The sequence below is a fragment of the Podarcis muralis genome, chromosome 1 (assembly GCF_964188315.1).
Source record: "Podarcis muralis chromosome 1, rPodMur119.hap1.1, whole genome shotgun sequence".
Classification (NCBI taxonomy): domain Eukaryota; kingdom Metazoa; phylum Chordata; class Lepidosauria; order Squamata; family Lacertidae; genus Podarcis; species Podarcis muralis.
Genome location: NC_135655.1, coordinates 35952338 through 35969126, shown reverse-complemented (window position 1 = coordinate 35969126; position 16789 = coordinate 35952338). Strand labels below are relative to the sequence as shown.

The window sequence follows — 16789 nt, the reverse complement described above, 5'->3', positions numbered from 1 at the left end:
CAGCTAGCTCAGCATCTTAACCCCAGTAACAAAGCATCAAGCCAAGGTAACAGGCGAGTTTGGCTGCAGGGTGAGAAGGCTAGGGCAGACTACTTTGCCCTTCTCCTTTGTGAACTAACAAATTCTAAGCTCCCTAGAAAACTAATTCAATAGGCTACAAAAACAGATAGGTTGAAAGACAACAGGGATGAGCGATATCCAGTGTATCGTACAGAATGTCACACGAATTACTATCTGCCTGCTGGACAGAAGTGGTGGGTGTATCCTCGATTGATGGATACACTGAGCTCCTGGCCCTCAGGCAACAAGTACCTTTCCTTGAGGCCAAGTAGGCTGACTTGGAACAACTGATGGAAAAGTCCTTCAGAGATGTGATAGCTGTGTCACACTCCCAGAGTGATAGCTTTGTCTTGACAAATCCTCTTCCTCTGATGGCAACTTCCCATACTTCAGGCTTAATATCATGCTTCATGAGTACTCTTTTTATTTTTTATTATAATTTTTTATTGGTTTTTAAAATAATTTTATACACGTTTAATACAGTGTTTCCCAACCTTTTTTGGGCAAAGGCACACTTGTTTCATGAAAAAAATCTCGAGGCACACCACCATGCCAGATGGGGAAAGGTCACTTTTTACTTATGTAAAAAAAAAATAAAAAAATAGTAACAGCATAGAAGGTAATGGTTATCTCTTTGATGTCTGATGGGAGGGCATTCCACAGGGCGGGCGCCACTACCGAGAAGGCCCTCTGCCTGGTTCCCTGTAACCTCACTTTTCACAGTGAGGGAATTGCCAGAAGGCCCTTGGCACTGGATCTCAGTGTCTGAGCTGAACGATGGTGGCGGAGACGCTACTTCAGGTATACTGGACCGAAACCGCTTAGGGCTTTAAAGGTCAGCACCAACACTTTGAATTGTGCTCGGAAAGGTACTGGGAGCCAATGTAGGTCTTTCAAGACTGTCGTTACGTGGTCTCGGCGGCAGGTAGCAGCGCTCACAGCTTACGGACTGCACCATGTAACAGGTGTCTGGCCCAGCAGCCTAAGGCGGACAAGCCACTGAAACAGGCATTCAGAATCCATTCATTTCATAAAACCTGCAGGGCTCAATCTCTGTGTTTGTGTATGTGTGTGTTTCTGTTTTGCCCAAGGGTCTGGGGGTGGGAGAGAGCTCTTTAGCATGATGCTTTTAAAACAATTAAATTATCAACAAACAAACCTGATGATACGAATAGCAACGTCAGGTGCTACCGGGGGGGGGGGGGGGAAGGGGGCCTACTCGGAAGTAAATACTGCGTCCAGGCGCAATTAGCACTGATTTAAGGTGCACCAAGACTGCCTAAAAACCTCACCAAAGATATGCAACAAAGCGCTTCGTTGCAGAGGGGAGAGTTTGTGCACCGTGGAGGCTGGAGGGCTTCTATTCTACATGCGGGGGTTGGGGGGGCGAGGAAAATGTGCTCCGTGGGGGGGCGGGGAAGGCAAGAAAAGGAGCTGAGCTCTAACTATAGGCTCCCACGCTTGAGCAGGCCCAACTCGGTGGGGCGGACCACCCTCTCTCCTGGAGGAGGAGGAGATTCCCATCCACGGCGTGGCCTCCCGCGCTCCTGAACGGGAAATCTCTGCAGCCCAAGACTCTCCGCGAGGCAGCTCCTCCCTTCCTGCCTTGAGCCGCCGCCAGCCGCGCCCCCCTCCCCAGTTATCTGCTGCCTGCCAAGCCCCGCCTCTCTTCATTGTCCTCCCCTTCTGTTTATTCCCCTTCCTCCATCCCTCGCTTTTTTTCCTCTCTTTCCTTTTTTTTAAAAAATATTTTCTCTTCCCCTTCTTTTTTTCCACCCTTTCTTTTTTCTCTTTCTCCCCCCCCCCCTCCCCGCCCTCCTGGGTTAAAGGATTTGAGCAATGGGTCTGGAGGTGGAGCTCGTCGGAGGATTAGCCCGACTCGCCCGCCTCCCTCCCACGGCACACTAGGCAACGTCCGGCGGCACACTAGTGTGCCGCGGAACACCGGTTGGGAAACACTGGTTTAATATAACCATTTCAAACATTCTTTTGAACCTTCGGACCTTCTTCTCTATCTCCATGGATTCCATGTTTAAGATTGAATTTGCAGCATCTTGTACCATTATCCATCTGTTGTACTACCATAATTATCCTAAATCATTCCACATTACAAGTGTCATTGCATCCCTGCTAAAGATTTTAACTGTTTACAGTACTCTCTTTTTTTAAAAGGCTGCTTATTTAGTTGTATATAAAACTTTTGTTGTATTTTACTAAATTTAGTTCACTTCATTGAAACAATTCAAAGTTTTACTTCCTGCCTAGGATATTGTATACCGAATTGCTTTTAATTACACAGATGATTATTATCAAGAGAGAGAAAATTAATTTAGAACTTTTCTTTCCTCAGCGGGAACTGCAGAGGACAAGATGCGACTGTTTCTTATATATTACATAAGTTGTGTACAGTGTCCTTCTGAGGTATGGATTTTTTATGAAACGGTCACACAATTTCATTAGGAATCCTTCCCAATGTTTTGCTCTTACTTGGTAGTATGCTGTGGCACTGGCTGTAGACAGAGCATAGAAAATGCAGGCCTGAGTCAGGTTAACATACACATGTTCTTCTGGAGTTTAAAAGTAGGAGATTTACAAGAAATCTGCTATTTTCACTCCAGTACTATGTGCAGGCATTGTTTCACCACTTGCCTCTGTGGGCACAAAGAAACAGAGCAACTTCAGTGTGTTAAGTGTAAAATTCTTGTCTATAGATGCCCTGTCTGAAAAGTAAAGCTGAGCAACGTTGAGGATCTCAAGAAAGTGTTTTATACCACTACGAAAGAATGCTATAAAAGTTAACTGCTTGGCAATGCAGTCCTAAACATGTTTACTCATACTGTATGGTCTTTCTAGCTTCCCCAGCAACCACACTTGAAGCTAAATTCTGAAATGCTGCCAAATATTTGGTCACAACTAACCAAATTTGTGGGGAGCTTTGGTGTATTTTCTTGAAATAAAGAAATACGTATTTGGCAGTGACAGGAAATTGGAAGCATTTATTGTATTTTTTAATAATTCTAGATCATTTCCTATAAATATATTATCAGGACAGCTTAAATAGCTTAAAATGCAATAAGTCAATTAGGATAATTATTATTTGAGGTGACTAAAGATAATCTGTATTAAAAATACAGATTATTTTTCTATTTCCACATGGCCAAGGAGTCTCTGGATTTGCATTCGTCATGAAACATACCCTGTAATACAGCAAGGGAAGAGTGTAGCTTTTTTAATGCTAGCCTTTCTAAAGTGTATTTCATAGGGGCTGACTGATACACACAGTGAGATCAGGTGCTTCAGCCTGCAGGTGGAGAATCCTTACTTGAATGCTTGCTCGTGTTAAAAAAAATATTCTGCACAAAGAAGAGTAACATGTAGGACTCCTCTTTTATGCTAACTAGGATCTTATTTAATATGCATTTTTTATTTTAAATTTGAAAATGCAGTCAGTTTGCATACAAGTCATTGAAGCATGAGACTCCTCAAACAGCTGATTGCTTGATTAGCCTGGGACAAGGTCTGAGGGGGCAAGTAAAATAGATGAAATTTTGCTGCTTCCTGCCAGGTATGGGGAACTTTTTACTGGAAATGCAAACTAGTCTCGCTTCTTGCCTGTTATATGAACATTGGACCACATTGCAGGTCTGCTGTATGCTGTGCTATCTCAGCACAGTCCTCCAGCCTGCAGTAGGGGTCTAATGCCACTAGACAACGCTGCAGAAATGTTGTGAACCACTCAGAACCTGACCTGTGGTATTCAGTCTGAGCTACATTGCAGAACTTTAATAAACCATTCTCTCTGAACTCCTTAGGATTTTTTCCCTACAGTCTGTAGATATCTCCCATTTATATGGGTGCTGCTGCTTTGGCTACATAATGGCAGGGAGTCACCCCTGAAATTTGAAAGCAGAATATAATCTATAGTACAGAGAGTACCGTGCATTGATTTTTCATGTAATGAGTTGTGGAATATATTTTTAAAAACTTACATTGGCTTAAGTTTCTCAAAGATTGTAAGGTGACAATATGATAGTGGCCCAGTTCATATGTCACTTTTAAACCATAGTTAAGAAGCTTAACCATAGGTTCATGTGATGCGTAAAAGAAGGCAATGATTGCTTTTGTTCATTTATTTCAACACCCTTCTTAATTTGCACTTTCATAGCAATCATGCATGATTTGTTCTGAATGAAATGTTAATATGTCTGCATATATCCAGTGCTTTTTGTATTCACGATTGTTTAGAAGATAATGAGGATTTTCTATGCCCTGAAGTAAAAGTGTTAGATTTATTATTAGCAAATAATGGTGGCAGTTTACTGCTAAATTTAGAAGACATGTAACACATCTCAAATCTCCTGTTTGATTCTAGGCAGATCTGGAACAATACAAAAAAGCGTTGACAGATGCAGGATGTAATCTTAGTCCCTTAAACTACATTAAACAATGGAAGTAAGTTATTTTTGTTTTCATAAAGCAATGAAATTATATATTGCAAAAACTTAGAGAGACCTGGAGTTGCAAGAAAATGTCTACTGTCTGGCTACTGGGCACTTCATCCTGTCCCTCTTTCCCCTCAAACAATTCAACAAAAAGTGCATTAGATACTACCATGCACACTAAAAACTTATTCTGCTTAAAAATGTAGTGCCCTAGATTCTCACAGTTGTGGAGCAGCAGTCAGATTCAGCATCTGCAGTCATACATTGTTCAGTACCATAGTCACATCTCTAGGGGAGAAGGGTCTTCATAGTGATTACAGAAATTTTAAAGTATTAGAATATAACATTTCCAAACCAAACTGGCCTAAGACTTTTATAGGTTCAGGATGATAGCCAGTGTAATAGATAAGATTATTACAATTCTTTCTGAAAAATACATTTTTTTCTTTTCTTTTTAAGCTATTCCCTCCTGTCCCCTTTGACTTTGAACATGTATTGCAATTATTTGTTCTGCTTTGAACACAGAATTTTCTCTATAATACTTCAAAATGGTTTATTTTTGTGAATTGTGAAGCTGAAGTATTTGGGAGGTAGCAAAGTAGGAGACAGGTGTTATTTGTAGTATGTGCTTATTAATTATTAGTCATGTTGCCTTTCTAATGTGAAGTAAAGAGCAGTTTCATCCTCAAATGCCTAGAAAGGCTAGATTTTCAAACTTAATGCTTCTTTCATGGTATAATTGGTAGATTTAGTAGTGTTCTGATGAAAATAAATTAAGTGTGCAGATATTAACTTACTTATTTCACAGAGCTTTTGCCAAGATGGCTTCAGCTCCAACTACGTATGGAAACAGTGCAGCCAAGTCTCTGGGGTAAGTTTCAAAGTACATTTTGTTACTGCTACTTGAAAAGCCTTTCCTTTTTACTGGGAACAAGTTGAGTGCTGCCTCTGATCGCTTCTGCCTGTGAGGTTTAACTTCTCCTAGGTTATTTATTTATTTATTTATTTATTCATTTATTTAATTTACTGCCCTGTGCTTTCGGTTCCAAAGGACTCCCAAAGTGGTTTACTATTAGAACAACAAAGAGTGAAACAAAATTCAATGAATATTATGTAGCAATGAAATTGTATAATATATGTAAAAGCAACAGAAAAAAATAAATTCAAAAGCAGATTCGTAGTAGCAGTAATAGTAATATTGGTATGCAGTATTGCGGTATTGGTATGAATTGGTATGCAGAAGCTTTGCTGAAGATTCAGGATTTCACTGCTTGGCAGTTTCCCACCAGCAACCCTCACTCTACTCTCTAGAGGCTGTTTCAATACAGAGCTTCCCAAGCATTACATTGGTTAAAGTAGATGCAAAATTTATTTTCCATACAAAATACAAAACAAAAATCAACAACTAATAGTCTGATTGTGTATATCCTAAGGGAATAGAAGAAAAGTGTGGTAAAATATTTCACACGCAGGTTTTTTCCTATTAATTTTATTTTTTGTTTTAAAAATTCAGTTAAATAAAATAAAAAATGAACAAAGAAACAAAAGGTGCATTAAAAAATAAACGATATTCAGATAAATCGGAAACAGAACAAAAGGGAGTGGTGGCAGTTCTTCATATCTTTGATGCTTAATTTCTGTTTCTTACCTTCATATGGTATAGTTCACCATAATAATAATTTTTTTAACACCTGAAAGTACACAAAATCATGCTCGATGTGCTCTTTATGTTTTAGCCTTTTCTCACGTGTCATGAATACAGGATCCCAGTTTGTGATGGAAGGAGTCAAGAATTTCGTGCTAAAGCAACAGGTGTGTTTAACAATGTAGATTCTATGTTGACGAACATTAAGCATGTTCATATTCTAGTATTTGAAACCAATGATATTTCACAGTATAACTAGAAAGCATGGGTTAGATTTCTTGGACTGCCAACAAGAAACTTTAAAGAAAAGGGCAAACTGTTTCTTAAGTTGCATGCAACTCTTTGGCATTCAGTAGTTCATATGGGACACCTAGAATTTTAAAGAAATTGATAAGCGATACAAGAATAATCTACTACAGTTCCAGAATATCTCTGAAGACTTGTCTGTTCCCATCAGTCTCCATGCTACTACCTATTATTATAACTCCTCTTTCTTGACTGTTTCTCAAGGAAGGAGGGTGGCAGATGAGTTGGGACCCAGTGAGAGCTTTGAAAGGGGGGAAAAACAGGTGCTTTAAGACAAGCTGCAGGCTAACTGATTGAAGCTGCTTTTCCCAATATTGAGGCTCAAAGTTCAGTGGCTACTAACTTGGGCGCAGTTCTGTCAGTCTTAATATCCAGACCGCCTGTGTGCTGTTCCACCTGGTATGTCCATTGCTATTCCATCAGGGTGAATGATGGGTAATGACCAAATAAATAAATGCAATATCTGAATCACCTCTCTTTTTTTCCCTTTTTTACCCTGGGAACAAACACTCAGATAGTGTGTGCTTATTTTACTATGGCAGAGGCATATATAGCAGGCCAACTGTATTCATTTTAAAATGAGGAAGGGCTTCAATAGCAGTGTGAAAAGTGATCCAATTGTGTCTGTGCCTGTTTCTTTCCTAAGCTACATTGAACAACAATTTCTGCAATTTACTTGAATTAAGTACTCTCTTCTATAGAATCTTCCTGTCACCCGCATTTTAGACAACCTTATGGAGATGAAGTCCAATCCTGTAAGTACAGCAAACAAACTTGCACATTAGATTTTATTTATAAAGTCCCTTTACCCTGGCCTTTGAAACCTGAGGTGTGTTTTCCAGATCCACCCTATACCTGTGACTAATTTGTTAACTGCTTTTAATACTGAATTGTAAATTGTTGTAACCCACTCTGGGTTCTGCTAGTGAAGGGTGTGCATTAAATTTAATAATTTTTTTAAAATACTGATATACACAATTTTGGTGCCATGAACTACTAATTTTAACATTATAGGAAGAAATTGTGTTTCATATCGTATCTGTAAATCTGCATGTACCACTTTACAGTTTAACAGAATGATGAAGCTGACCAAAACGTAAAACTTCAACAAGTATTTCAGTATCATCTCATTACCTTTCCTTATTTGTGTGGGTGTAGATATACACACAAATATGCCACCAAGGTGGTAAATACTATAGAAAAACCAACATCTGTGAGGTTGTATCATGAAAAACAGCTCCCAAACACAACTGAGGGCACATATTTTGGTGGCCTATGAGATGAATCTCTATGAGATAATTCCATTCAGAAGTTTTTGTACATTGGTATGCACAAGAATAAACTAAATTTCTGAAAATTGTTGTGGATTCATTTGGGAGGAGGTTTTTTTTAATTCTACAGATATAATCTGGAAAATATAGCCTAGTGAGAGTTATTTCTTCTTCAACCTCCTTGATAAAAGTAACTGCAAAAGTAGAGACAGAAAAACTGGTGCTATTTGCCAATAAAAATATTGAGTGTCTTTGAGGGAGGAAAAAATCCTTCATATCATAATGATGTCAACAGTAAAAAAAAAAAAAAATGTCATGCCTCACGTTTTCTAAAAACAAACTTATTTTGCTTTAATAGTACTAGTAAATCATGGGCTGAAATAAATTTGACTGGTGCATCATTTCAACATTCATTGCCATTTTTGAAAAGAAAGCAGGCAATCTTGGTTACTATGTGGGGGGGGAAACATACTGTTGGGGGACCTAGTGTGAGATCTAAAACTAGTGACATCTTTAGATTAATATATTGCTTCAGAGCTAGAACATATTACGCAAGTAGTATATTTTGAAAAGTTTGGGAGTTGTGAATTTCCCATGAGCCACCTCTTCTCCTCACCCACCAGCTGGTAGCAGCTAACATAGGTATTTTACCAATGTGACTGAATTGGTGGCTGCTAGCATATGTGTTTGTTTTTATGTATGAATACTTCTAGATTTGTAAGTTGGGAAATGGATTAATAGAAGCCACAGTAGTCAAACTTGTGGGACTGAACATAGCAATAAATTGTTACCAAGATTTCTCTTGTTAAATAGGAAACAGATGACTACAGGTATTTTGACCCTAAGATGTTGCGTGGCAGTGACAGGTGAGTTTACCATGCAATTTTAGTAAGTGTGATGCCTGCCGTTTGAAATATAGTTAATGTGCAGTCTGTGTAACATTAAATAGAAGAGTAAAGAAACCATTCTCTTATCTGGATCCTCCTGTACACATGCCAAAATCTGCACTTGGCCCAAGATTTTGAGGGTTCACAAAGAGGAGAAAAAGATGAAGTTCTCTTGTCTGAACAGAACTCTACTACAACTCATGTGTTCTGGGATGTGCTTTTCTAATGTTTAAGTTAAATGTTTAGGTGACCGAGTGCCATTCTCATTATCAACCATCTTGGGCCCTATGATCAGCAGAGGAGGCCCTGTTAGTGGACCCACTACTAAGGGTTCCCTGGTTGGCAGTGACCAATAACAGGGCCTTTGACATTCCCTCATTTGTGGAATGCCCTCCCTAATAAATTGTGTACGTCTTCCTCACTATGAACTTTTAGGAGAAATTTTGAAACATTCCTGTTAATCCAAGCATTTGATGCCTGAAAGTTCTGTTCCTGACAACCCTGAAATGGTTAGTTTGAGAATATGCGATTGATTTTAGGAGCTTTAAACTTTTTTTAGAAGCTTGAACAGTGGCAGTTTCTGCCTTGTGAACCACTAAAGGTCAAGTGAAGCCCTCTAGAGCAGCAGGTTCTCTAATTGCATTGTCACCAAAGGGTAAGCCCTTACACAAATGCCCCGAGCCTGAACCTGGCAAGCAGGAGAAGGAACACAGTCCCACTTAGAGGAATATTAATACCCAGTCACAAACACATTTTAGGTAAGACCAACGCTCCTGTTTTACAGTTCAAGGTGTTTATGAATATTGAATGCTTGATGTTTAAAAGTTAAGTGAGCTTTCAATAAAGTTTTTATTTATTTATTTCAGCTCAGTTCCAAGGAACAAAAATCCATTTCAGGAGGTAAGAACAGATCGTACTTCTCCAAATCAGTGGTATGAACATTTGCTTTAAGTATAATAGATGTTGGTCACTCCTTACAGAAAATTGGATCCCGTTATATGAAATCATTAGTGTGATTACAGTTTTGTTAAATGATATTCAGAACTAGTAAGCTCCTTTCATCTTCAAAGAGTCAAGTAAGCATAAGCTAATATTTTCCAACATTCTTAACACCCTGGCCTTAAACACATTTACTTAAGATATTAGGAGAAATTAGTTGTAAAGAAATGTGTTTAGGTTCTTGGTTGATGAGCAATTTAAAATGTAAAATGTCACTTCTAAGGAGCAATGTAAAATGTAACTTCAAAAAAAATTTCACCATTTTGCTGAAAGTGGGTACACACTAAAAACACACATTCTGCACCTTTTTTCTCTCTCCTAACTTTGACCCAGTCCCAGCATAATAGCCCTGTGCAGACAATATTGCACAAGGGAGATATCAGTATTTGGTTTTAATGTTGGGAGTATCAGTTAAAGGTCCTGGTCTGGTCATTCACTTCTCTGTGTTGGGGAAAAGAGCTGTGAGCAAGCTCAGAGTCTCTTCCCAGTCTTTCCCAGGTACAATATTGGACTTGATGGTCTTGTTTGAACAGTAACTGGTTTTCCTCTATAGAGAATTACATATAAGGAAAGCACATGAAAAACACTATTGGGATGCACAATTCAGAAGCAGTTCTCAGACAGAAGAGTGGGTTTCTGACTCCTACTGCTTATATATCTTTCCTACAAAATCCCTATTTTTACAGGGAAATGTTGCTAAGAACAAAAACCAGTTTTGACTTCTCTGATCATATTTTGTAATAGAATGTAGAAATGGTTAAGCTTAAATATGTTGATATACAGCTCCAATATTATGGTCAAACAGAATGAAGTTAATTGAATATTACATCAGCTGTGCGCCTTTACTTCCAGAAGTGTGGGCATGAGGACAAGGCCTTCTGTGTTGTGGTGCCAAGGTTATGGAATGCCCTTTCCAGGGGAGCCCTGCCGGGCTTCCTCTCTGCTCTTCTTCCAGCAGGCAGTAAAACTGCAGTGTTTTAAAATAAAAAAAATTCCTTCCAGTAGCACCTTAAAGACCAACTAAGTTTCTTGGTATGAGCTTTCGTGTGCATGCACACTTCTTCAGATACACACATCTGAAGAAGTGTGCATGCACACGAAAGCTCATACCAAGAACTAACTTAGTTGGTCTTTAAGGTGCTACTGGAAGGAATATTTTTTGTTTTGACTATGGCAGACCAACACGGCTACCTATCTGTAACCGTGTTTTAAAATGTTATCTTATGTAAATTTTGATTTATTGGGGAGTTTTTTTAATTGGTTATGGTGGTTATCATTTTTTAGATGAAGTTTACTATTTTGATGTTGATTGATGTCTGAAATAGAAGAGCAGACTGCAAATATTTAAGAAATAAATATGATTCAATACTTTCCCATTAAATGACTATTTTGTCATGAAACTGCTATTTTAAATTAGAATTGGATCAAATATAAATAGTTCAATGCTCTTAACTGCAAAAATGAAATATCTAAACCCTATGGCAAAATAAATTGTGTGGATAATTAGCTGCCTTTGGCAAAATACATGAGGCACAATCTGTCGTTGTGTGAGGACCCTTAGAAACTTACCCTGCCAAATAAAATCCACTCTAGAGGGTCCTCCAGCCCTTCATAACAGAATTGATGGCATGAAGGAGACTACAAGAAAGGAAGAGAGTTAGGTGAAGTCCCGTTGTGCAAGTGGAAGTCTGTTGCCTTCAAGGGTGGACAGCATCGGATGAAGCCCATGATTTATATGTTTGTATATTTATCTATTTTTAAGGTGATGCTGCATTTCCACTATAAAAAGTCCCATAAGGCGTAAATCAAAACACATTCTGTCCTGAGATAAATATTATGAAGGGAAATATATTAATACCTTAAATAAATAAAAAAGTAATTAAAATCACAATAATAAATAGCATCTCTGGTAGTAACTTAACTCAATAAAAATAAGTGTTTAAACTGACATTTTGTTACTAGATGGACATTTTTTGCTTTGGAGAATTAAAAGAAAATTTGACTGTTTATCCACAGTAATCATACATTTTCTAGAACAGGAGTGGCTAATCTTACATTGTAATAAGGGTGACATTGACCTCAAAATTTTGAAGAGGCCAGGGATTCTTCTGACTTTATAAACACACACACACACACGAGAGAGAGAGAGAGTTCCCGCCGGGCTCTGCAGGCTTGCGGATAGGTGCTTGCAGCCCGAAGCCCGGGGAGCGCGGCGCTGCGCACCCCGGGCTTAGGGCAGCTATCCACAAGCCTGTGGAGCCCGGCGGGAGTTCCTCGCCTTCACTCCCCAACCCGTTCTGGGGGCTGGGGTCAGGGGAAGCTTGGGCTTCCCCCGCCCCCAGTCCGTCAAGCTCCGGGAGCGATGGCGAAGTTGAGCAGGATCCATGGCTTCTTTGCTCTTTGGGGCTCGGGGGGGGGGGAGAATTTCCCCCCCTTATTCCCCCCCCCCAAAAAAAAACCAACCTAGGTGCGCCCTATGGTCCGGTGCACCCTATAGAGCGAAAAATACGGTAACTGCACTGCTTCAGGCTGGCATAGTTAATGGTCCAAATCCAGGTCCACAGGAGCAAAGCAACTTTGGATTTAACAGATTCAAGACCAATCCCAAGATTGAACTCTACATCCACAGAGCTTTTCCATGGGCATACCAAGGTCTCCATGGCAGGTAGATCATTGAGTTAGTGGATCCACATTTGTGCCCCATCTTACCCTCCCCAAAAGGATTTGGCAGGATTATAGGATTGCTGTGCCCAGATTTTGAGATGCAGACTAAAGGTTTAAACAGCTGAAAAGTTCTGTTTCTACCATCACAAACCGAGTACTTTCTTGGTACTCGGCTTTTTGATGCCCTGAAATTCATCCAAATAACACAAATTCAACTGTTTTAAAAATATGACGAATTTGTATCTTCTTTCTGTAGCAAGCTTAGAATGCAGCAGTAGCTACAGAATATTATTTGTTTCATTTGTTTTTGCATTGTAGGCAATTGTGTTTGTAGTTGGAGGAGGCAATTACATTGAATACCAAAACCTTATGGATTACGTAAAGGTATGTGACCACTTTATGAGTTTCTTTTATTATTATATCTCTTCTTGCATTTTTTTGCATGCCTCTCTGGGGTACACAAGTGGACTTCCTTTTTCATTTTAATCACAAGTATAGACGTGTACACAGATATATGTGCACCATGCTTCCTCCTCCATTGAAGTAAATGGGAAGGCAGCAGCACACACATGAAATTAATACATCGGGTCATTTATATAATGGTAAAGTCAGTGATTTATTTCTTCAGTTTCTTTAACTTTCCACCGCAAACAATTACGTTTCTTTCTGCTATGTTTGAAACACAAGTGAGGGTTGAAATGCAGATTCACAAATTTATGGTTTTGTTTATATTGTTTGTTTTTAAAATGCTTTGAAAATGTTTTTAACAGAAAGATAGGCTAAATAGGGAAGCCCCGTATAGGGATGTTTGATGTCTTACTGTGTTTTAATTTGTTGGAAGCCACCCAAAGTGGCTGCGGCTACCCAGTCAGATGGGCGGCATATAAATAAATTGTTGTTCTGGTTGTCAATTGCTTATATATAACAATGGGGGAAAACTGAGCTCTCTTCCTGCTACACTGCAGTTCTTAAAAAAAAAAAAAACCTCCATTCTCTGAAGTTGTAGAATGGCCGTCCTAATATAAAATTGAGCAATGTTTTGATTAAGTCTGTGTTGTCTCACATAGGGCAAGCAAGGTAAACATGTCTTATATGGCTGCAGTGAACTCTTTAACGCTGCACAGTTTTTAAAACAGGTAAGAATTTAAATGATAATGCAGTTATCATTTTAAAATATAATGCACAAGTCAACTAAAAGTTTTTTTCAACAAGTCTTTTTATTTGTGGTATTCATCGTAAACCCAAGAAAGGCCCATCAAGTTTGTTGGTTCATTGCGCTTGGCAAGATGTTCACTGCTCATAGAAGTGCTATAGAGGAAACGAGCTGGCAGGGAGGGAGAGAATACACACTTTGCATGCATACTTCACAGCTATCTGAGGTATGTTTTTTTTAAAATGTGGGGTGATTCGTCAGCTAGATTGAAAACAGCATGCAAGTTTCTCAGAAGTTGCTTTGGGCGAGCCAGCACCAACTCCATTGAATTTGCAAAGTCTTTCCCAACCTATTGGAAAAGTGAACCAAAAACCTGGTGTAAAACAAGCCTCTCAAATTTGCTTCTACTTACCCTGCTGCTACTTGTTTCCTCAACAGCAGCCTGTTCTTCCCGTGTGAAGGGAGGGCTGTGTGAAGCAGAAAAAACCAGGAACGAGTAAAAGTGGTGTCCCTATTAAAGTGACCTTCCCTCCACTATGTAGCAGTGCTAAAATAACTTCCTCTCCTGATGGTCAGAAGGTTTAACAGCTTGGCTTAGTTAGCGTTGCTGGTCATACTTCCCCTTCCAGATGTTTTGTGCATATTAAATCTTTTTCTAGTAGTATTAGAGCAAAGTAATATCTGAGTATTAAGTTTTTATGTTTTAAACCACGCTGTGATCTTTGGAAGAAGGGTGGTATATAAATTTAATTGATTATTACTATTATTACATAACAAGTACCCATAATGGAGTTCTTCTGCAAAGACATGAAAGCATGATTCACACCTATACTGTACTAGGTGTTTATTTGGGGGGTTTTCCCCATGTGAGCCTTTTGTCAGTGGGCACACAGTACCCTACATGCAGATGAATCCCTGTAGGACTTAAAATAAATTGGTTTGCCTTCATCCCATGGAAATCTTGGAAATGGAAGATCTGTCCCAGGCAACTTGTCTAAGTGGAGAGATGGAGTATGATGTGGAGATGACACACATCCAGGTCTCCCATTCAGACTGTGCTGTCTCTTGTCATGCTCAAGAGAGAAGGGCTGTGTACCCACAGGGAAGAATCATTCCTTAACTAAAAATATTGCTTTGTTTCAGGAGTGGGGAATCTATGGTCCTCCAAATATTGCTATATAACTCCTATCATCCCTGACTATTGGACATCCTGTCTAAGGATGAGAGTCCAGCAACATCTGCAGAGCCACAGATTCCTCAACCCTGCTCTATTTTATGAAACATTATTGAGAAAATGAATTATTTTGAGTCTGAAAATATTGCCTACTTTGTTTCTCTTTAGTAATACATTAGTACACAATATTTGGATGAAGTCAGTTTTCTCCTTATAAACTGGAGTATAATGGGTAATCTAACGTTTTTCTTATCTTTTTATATTTAGCTTTCCCAGCTTGGACAGAAATAGGAAAAGATTATCTGGCCTTTTGACAAAATGTGAAGAAAAGATCATGGCAACATGTAACATCTTAACCTGTGCATAGTATTTAAACCTCAAATGATCCCTTAAACTGATAATTTTTATTAAATGATATTCTGTACTTCTATATATATAAGACATACTACATGCAGAATGATATCAAATAAACCACAACACTTGGATTCTGCCTGCTGTGATATTTCTTCAATTTGTTTATATGTTGTTAGATTCAAGTGATAATTTATCGGTAGGCTATTGCATCTGGAATGTAATTTGTACTAATATTTCTCATTTAATTTGTTGGAATAAATTAAGCTCAGTTCCCTCCTAAGGAACACGTTCCATTTTAGCTCAGCTGTGTAATTTTATCTAGCTGTGAAGGCATTCAATTGCGTGTGCATAGATTATTAATCATTCATTCATCTTTCATCTTTCTTGTACAAGGTGGCTTTTCAGTTCTTCTTACCTTTGAAAGCCTTTGATATGGAAACACTTCATTTTGCCTGGGGGCAGAGCGGGGTGAGACTTTTGTACCAGCCTAATGAGTCTTGAGAGATCTGTGATCATCGCTGTACTATGTGAACATTTACCAGTCCTATATTCTATAACCTGTGAATTATTGCCGATGCCCCACACACATAGTTCCACAGGTGCAATGGGACTGCCATTTCTTCTACAGCCCCCAAAATCTGCTCCAAACAGGCCTCCAGCACTCTGAAGCTGATTTTGAAGGTGTGCAGGGGCTGGAGGGAACAGTAGAGGAAGTTCATTTGCAAGCACAGAAGTCCATTATGCCATTGGAGTGTTAGTTGCAGACCCTTCTTCTTCTTCCTCTTTGGCGATCACTCGTAGCCGAGTAAGATTGTCTTCCATAAACACGGTTTTAACAATGAGTCCGGTTTTAACAATGAGTCCGTAAGTGACTGTGGAGGCCAATTCTGGATCCACACGTCCTTCCACAGTGGGGACATTGGTTTCCGGGGGGGGGGGGGAGAGAGTTGATCACATTGTGGATTTGCCAAGCGTGCCTTCCTCTTAGCACGTTTCTCCCTTGTGTCCTGAGTTTGGGTATCTTCAAAGCCCATGACACCTTTAGTCTCAGTGTTGCCCCCCCCCCGTCAGTGTCTACATGTAATATATGGTTAATAACAACTCAGACAGACAACAATCTGGATTAAAAATGACCACAACTTTATTGATTACAGATGTAGGTGGAATTTATCCAAGTGCTTGGGTTTCAACACAGATTTAAGGACTCTGCAGCCTTGAAAATGGCAAGATGGGAAGGGGGGGCGCAAATAGCAACCTATCACTAAAAATTCTTGGGACAAGAAATAATTACTCTTTGCGTCCCCACCTGCCATTTTGCTGATGGGTGGGAAATAAACTGGGATTTTAATCCAAGCCCCAGATTCAGTAGAATTCTAATCCCAAATTACCAAACCGATTTCCAGACCAGAACACCACAACCTGCAGCATCACTAATTACAATGTACACATCTCTTACTCCAATATAAACGTGAATGAAAATCCATTCAGACACTCTTTCTAAAATTGTGAAGGAAGGAAGGAAGGGAGTGAGCTGTGTGTCTCACTGATAATGATGAGTTACTTTGCTCTATGGATTGACATTATCTAAAGTAAACTCAAATACATATCAAGCATTTTACCAAGGCTATAAAATAACCCTTATAGTGTGTATATCCCTGTGCCATTTTCTTCAAATCCTTTACTGCCCCTCCCCCTCCCCCTCCCTCCAAATGCTCCTACCATCACAGGCAGTGATAATCCAGATTTCAAACAAAGGTATATCCAGATTTCATAGGCCATTCATCACCCTGGGGAAATTAGGTATCACAATTAGCATTTTGAAAATGAAGCTGCA

At 39.2% G+C, this 16789-nt stretch overlaps 1 protein-coding gene across 2 annotated transcripts in view; it reads left to right on the top strand.

The window, feature by feature from the left end:
* The window catches only part of SCFD1 (sec1 family domain containing 1), a 41786-nt gene extending 26695 nt beyond the window's left edge, over positions 1-15091 (top strand). For both annotated transcript variants that reach the window (XM_028721474.2, XM_028721467.2), the window contains 10 exons: positions 2411-2481; positions 4433-4512; positions 5311-5373; positions 6239-6314; positions 7155-7208; positions 8538-8590; positions 9478-9511; positions 12593-12658; positions 13342-13410; positions 14869-15091. In XM_028721474.2, the coding sequence (XP_028577307.1) occupies positions 2411-2481; positions 4433-4512; positions 5311-5373; positions 6239-6314; positions 7155-7208; positions 8538-8590; positions 9478-9511; positions 12593-12658; positions 13342-13410; positions 14869-14892 (590 nt within the window). In that variant the 3' untranslated portion in view covers positions 14893-15091. The remainder of the gene's footprint in view (positions 1-2410; positions 2482-4432; positions 4513-5310; positions 5374-6238; positions 6315-7154; positions 7209-8537; positions 8591-9477; positions 9512-12592; positions 12659-13341; positions 13411-14868) is intronic.
* Positions 15092-16789: the final 1698 nt, after the last annotated feature.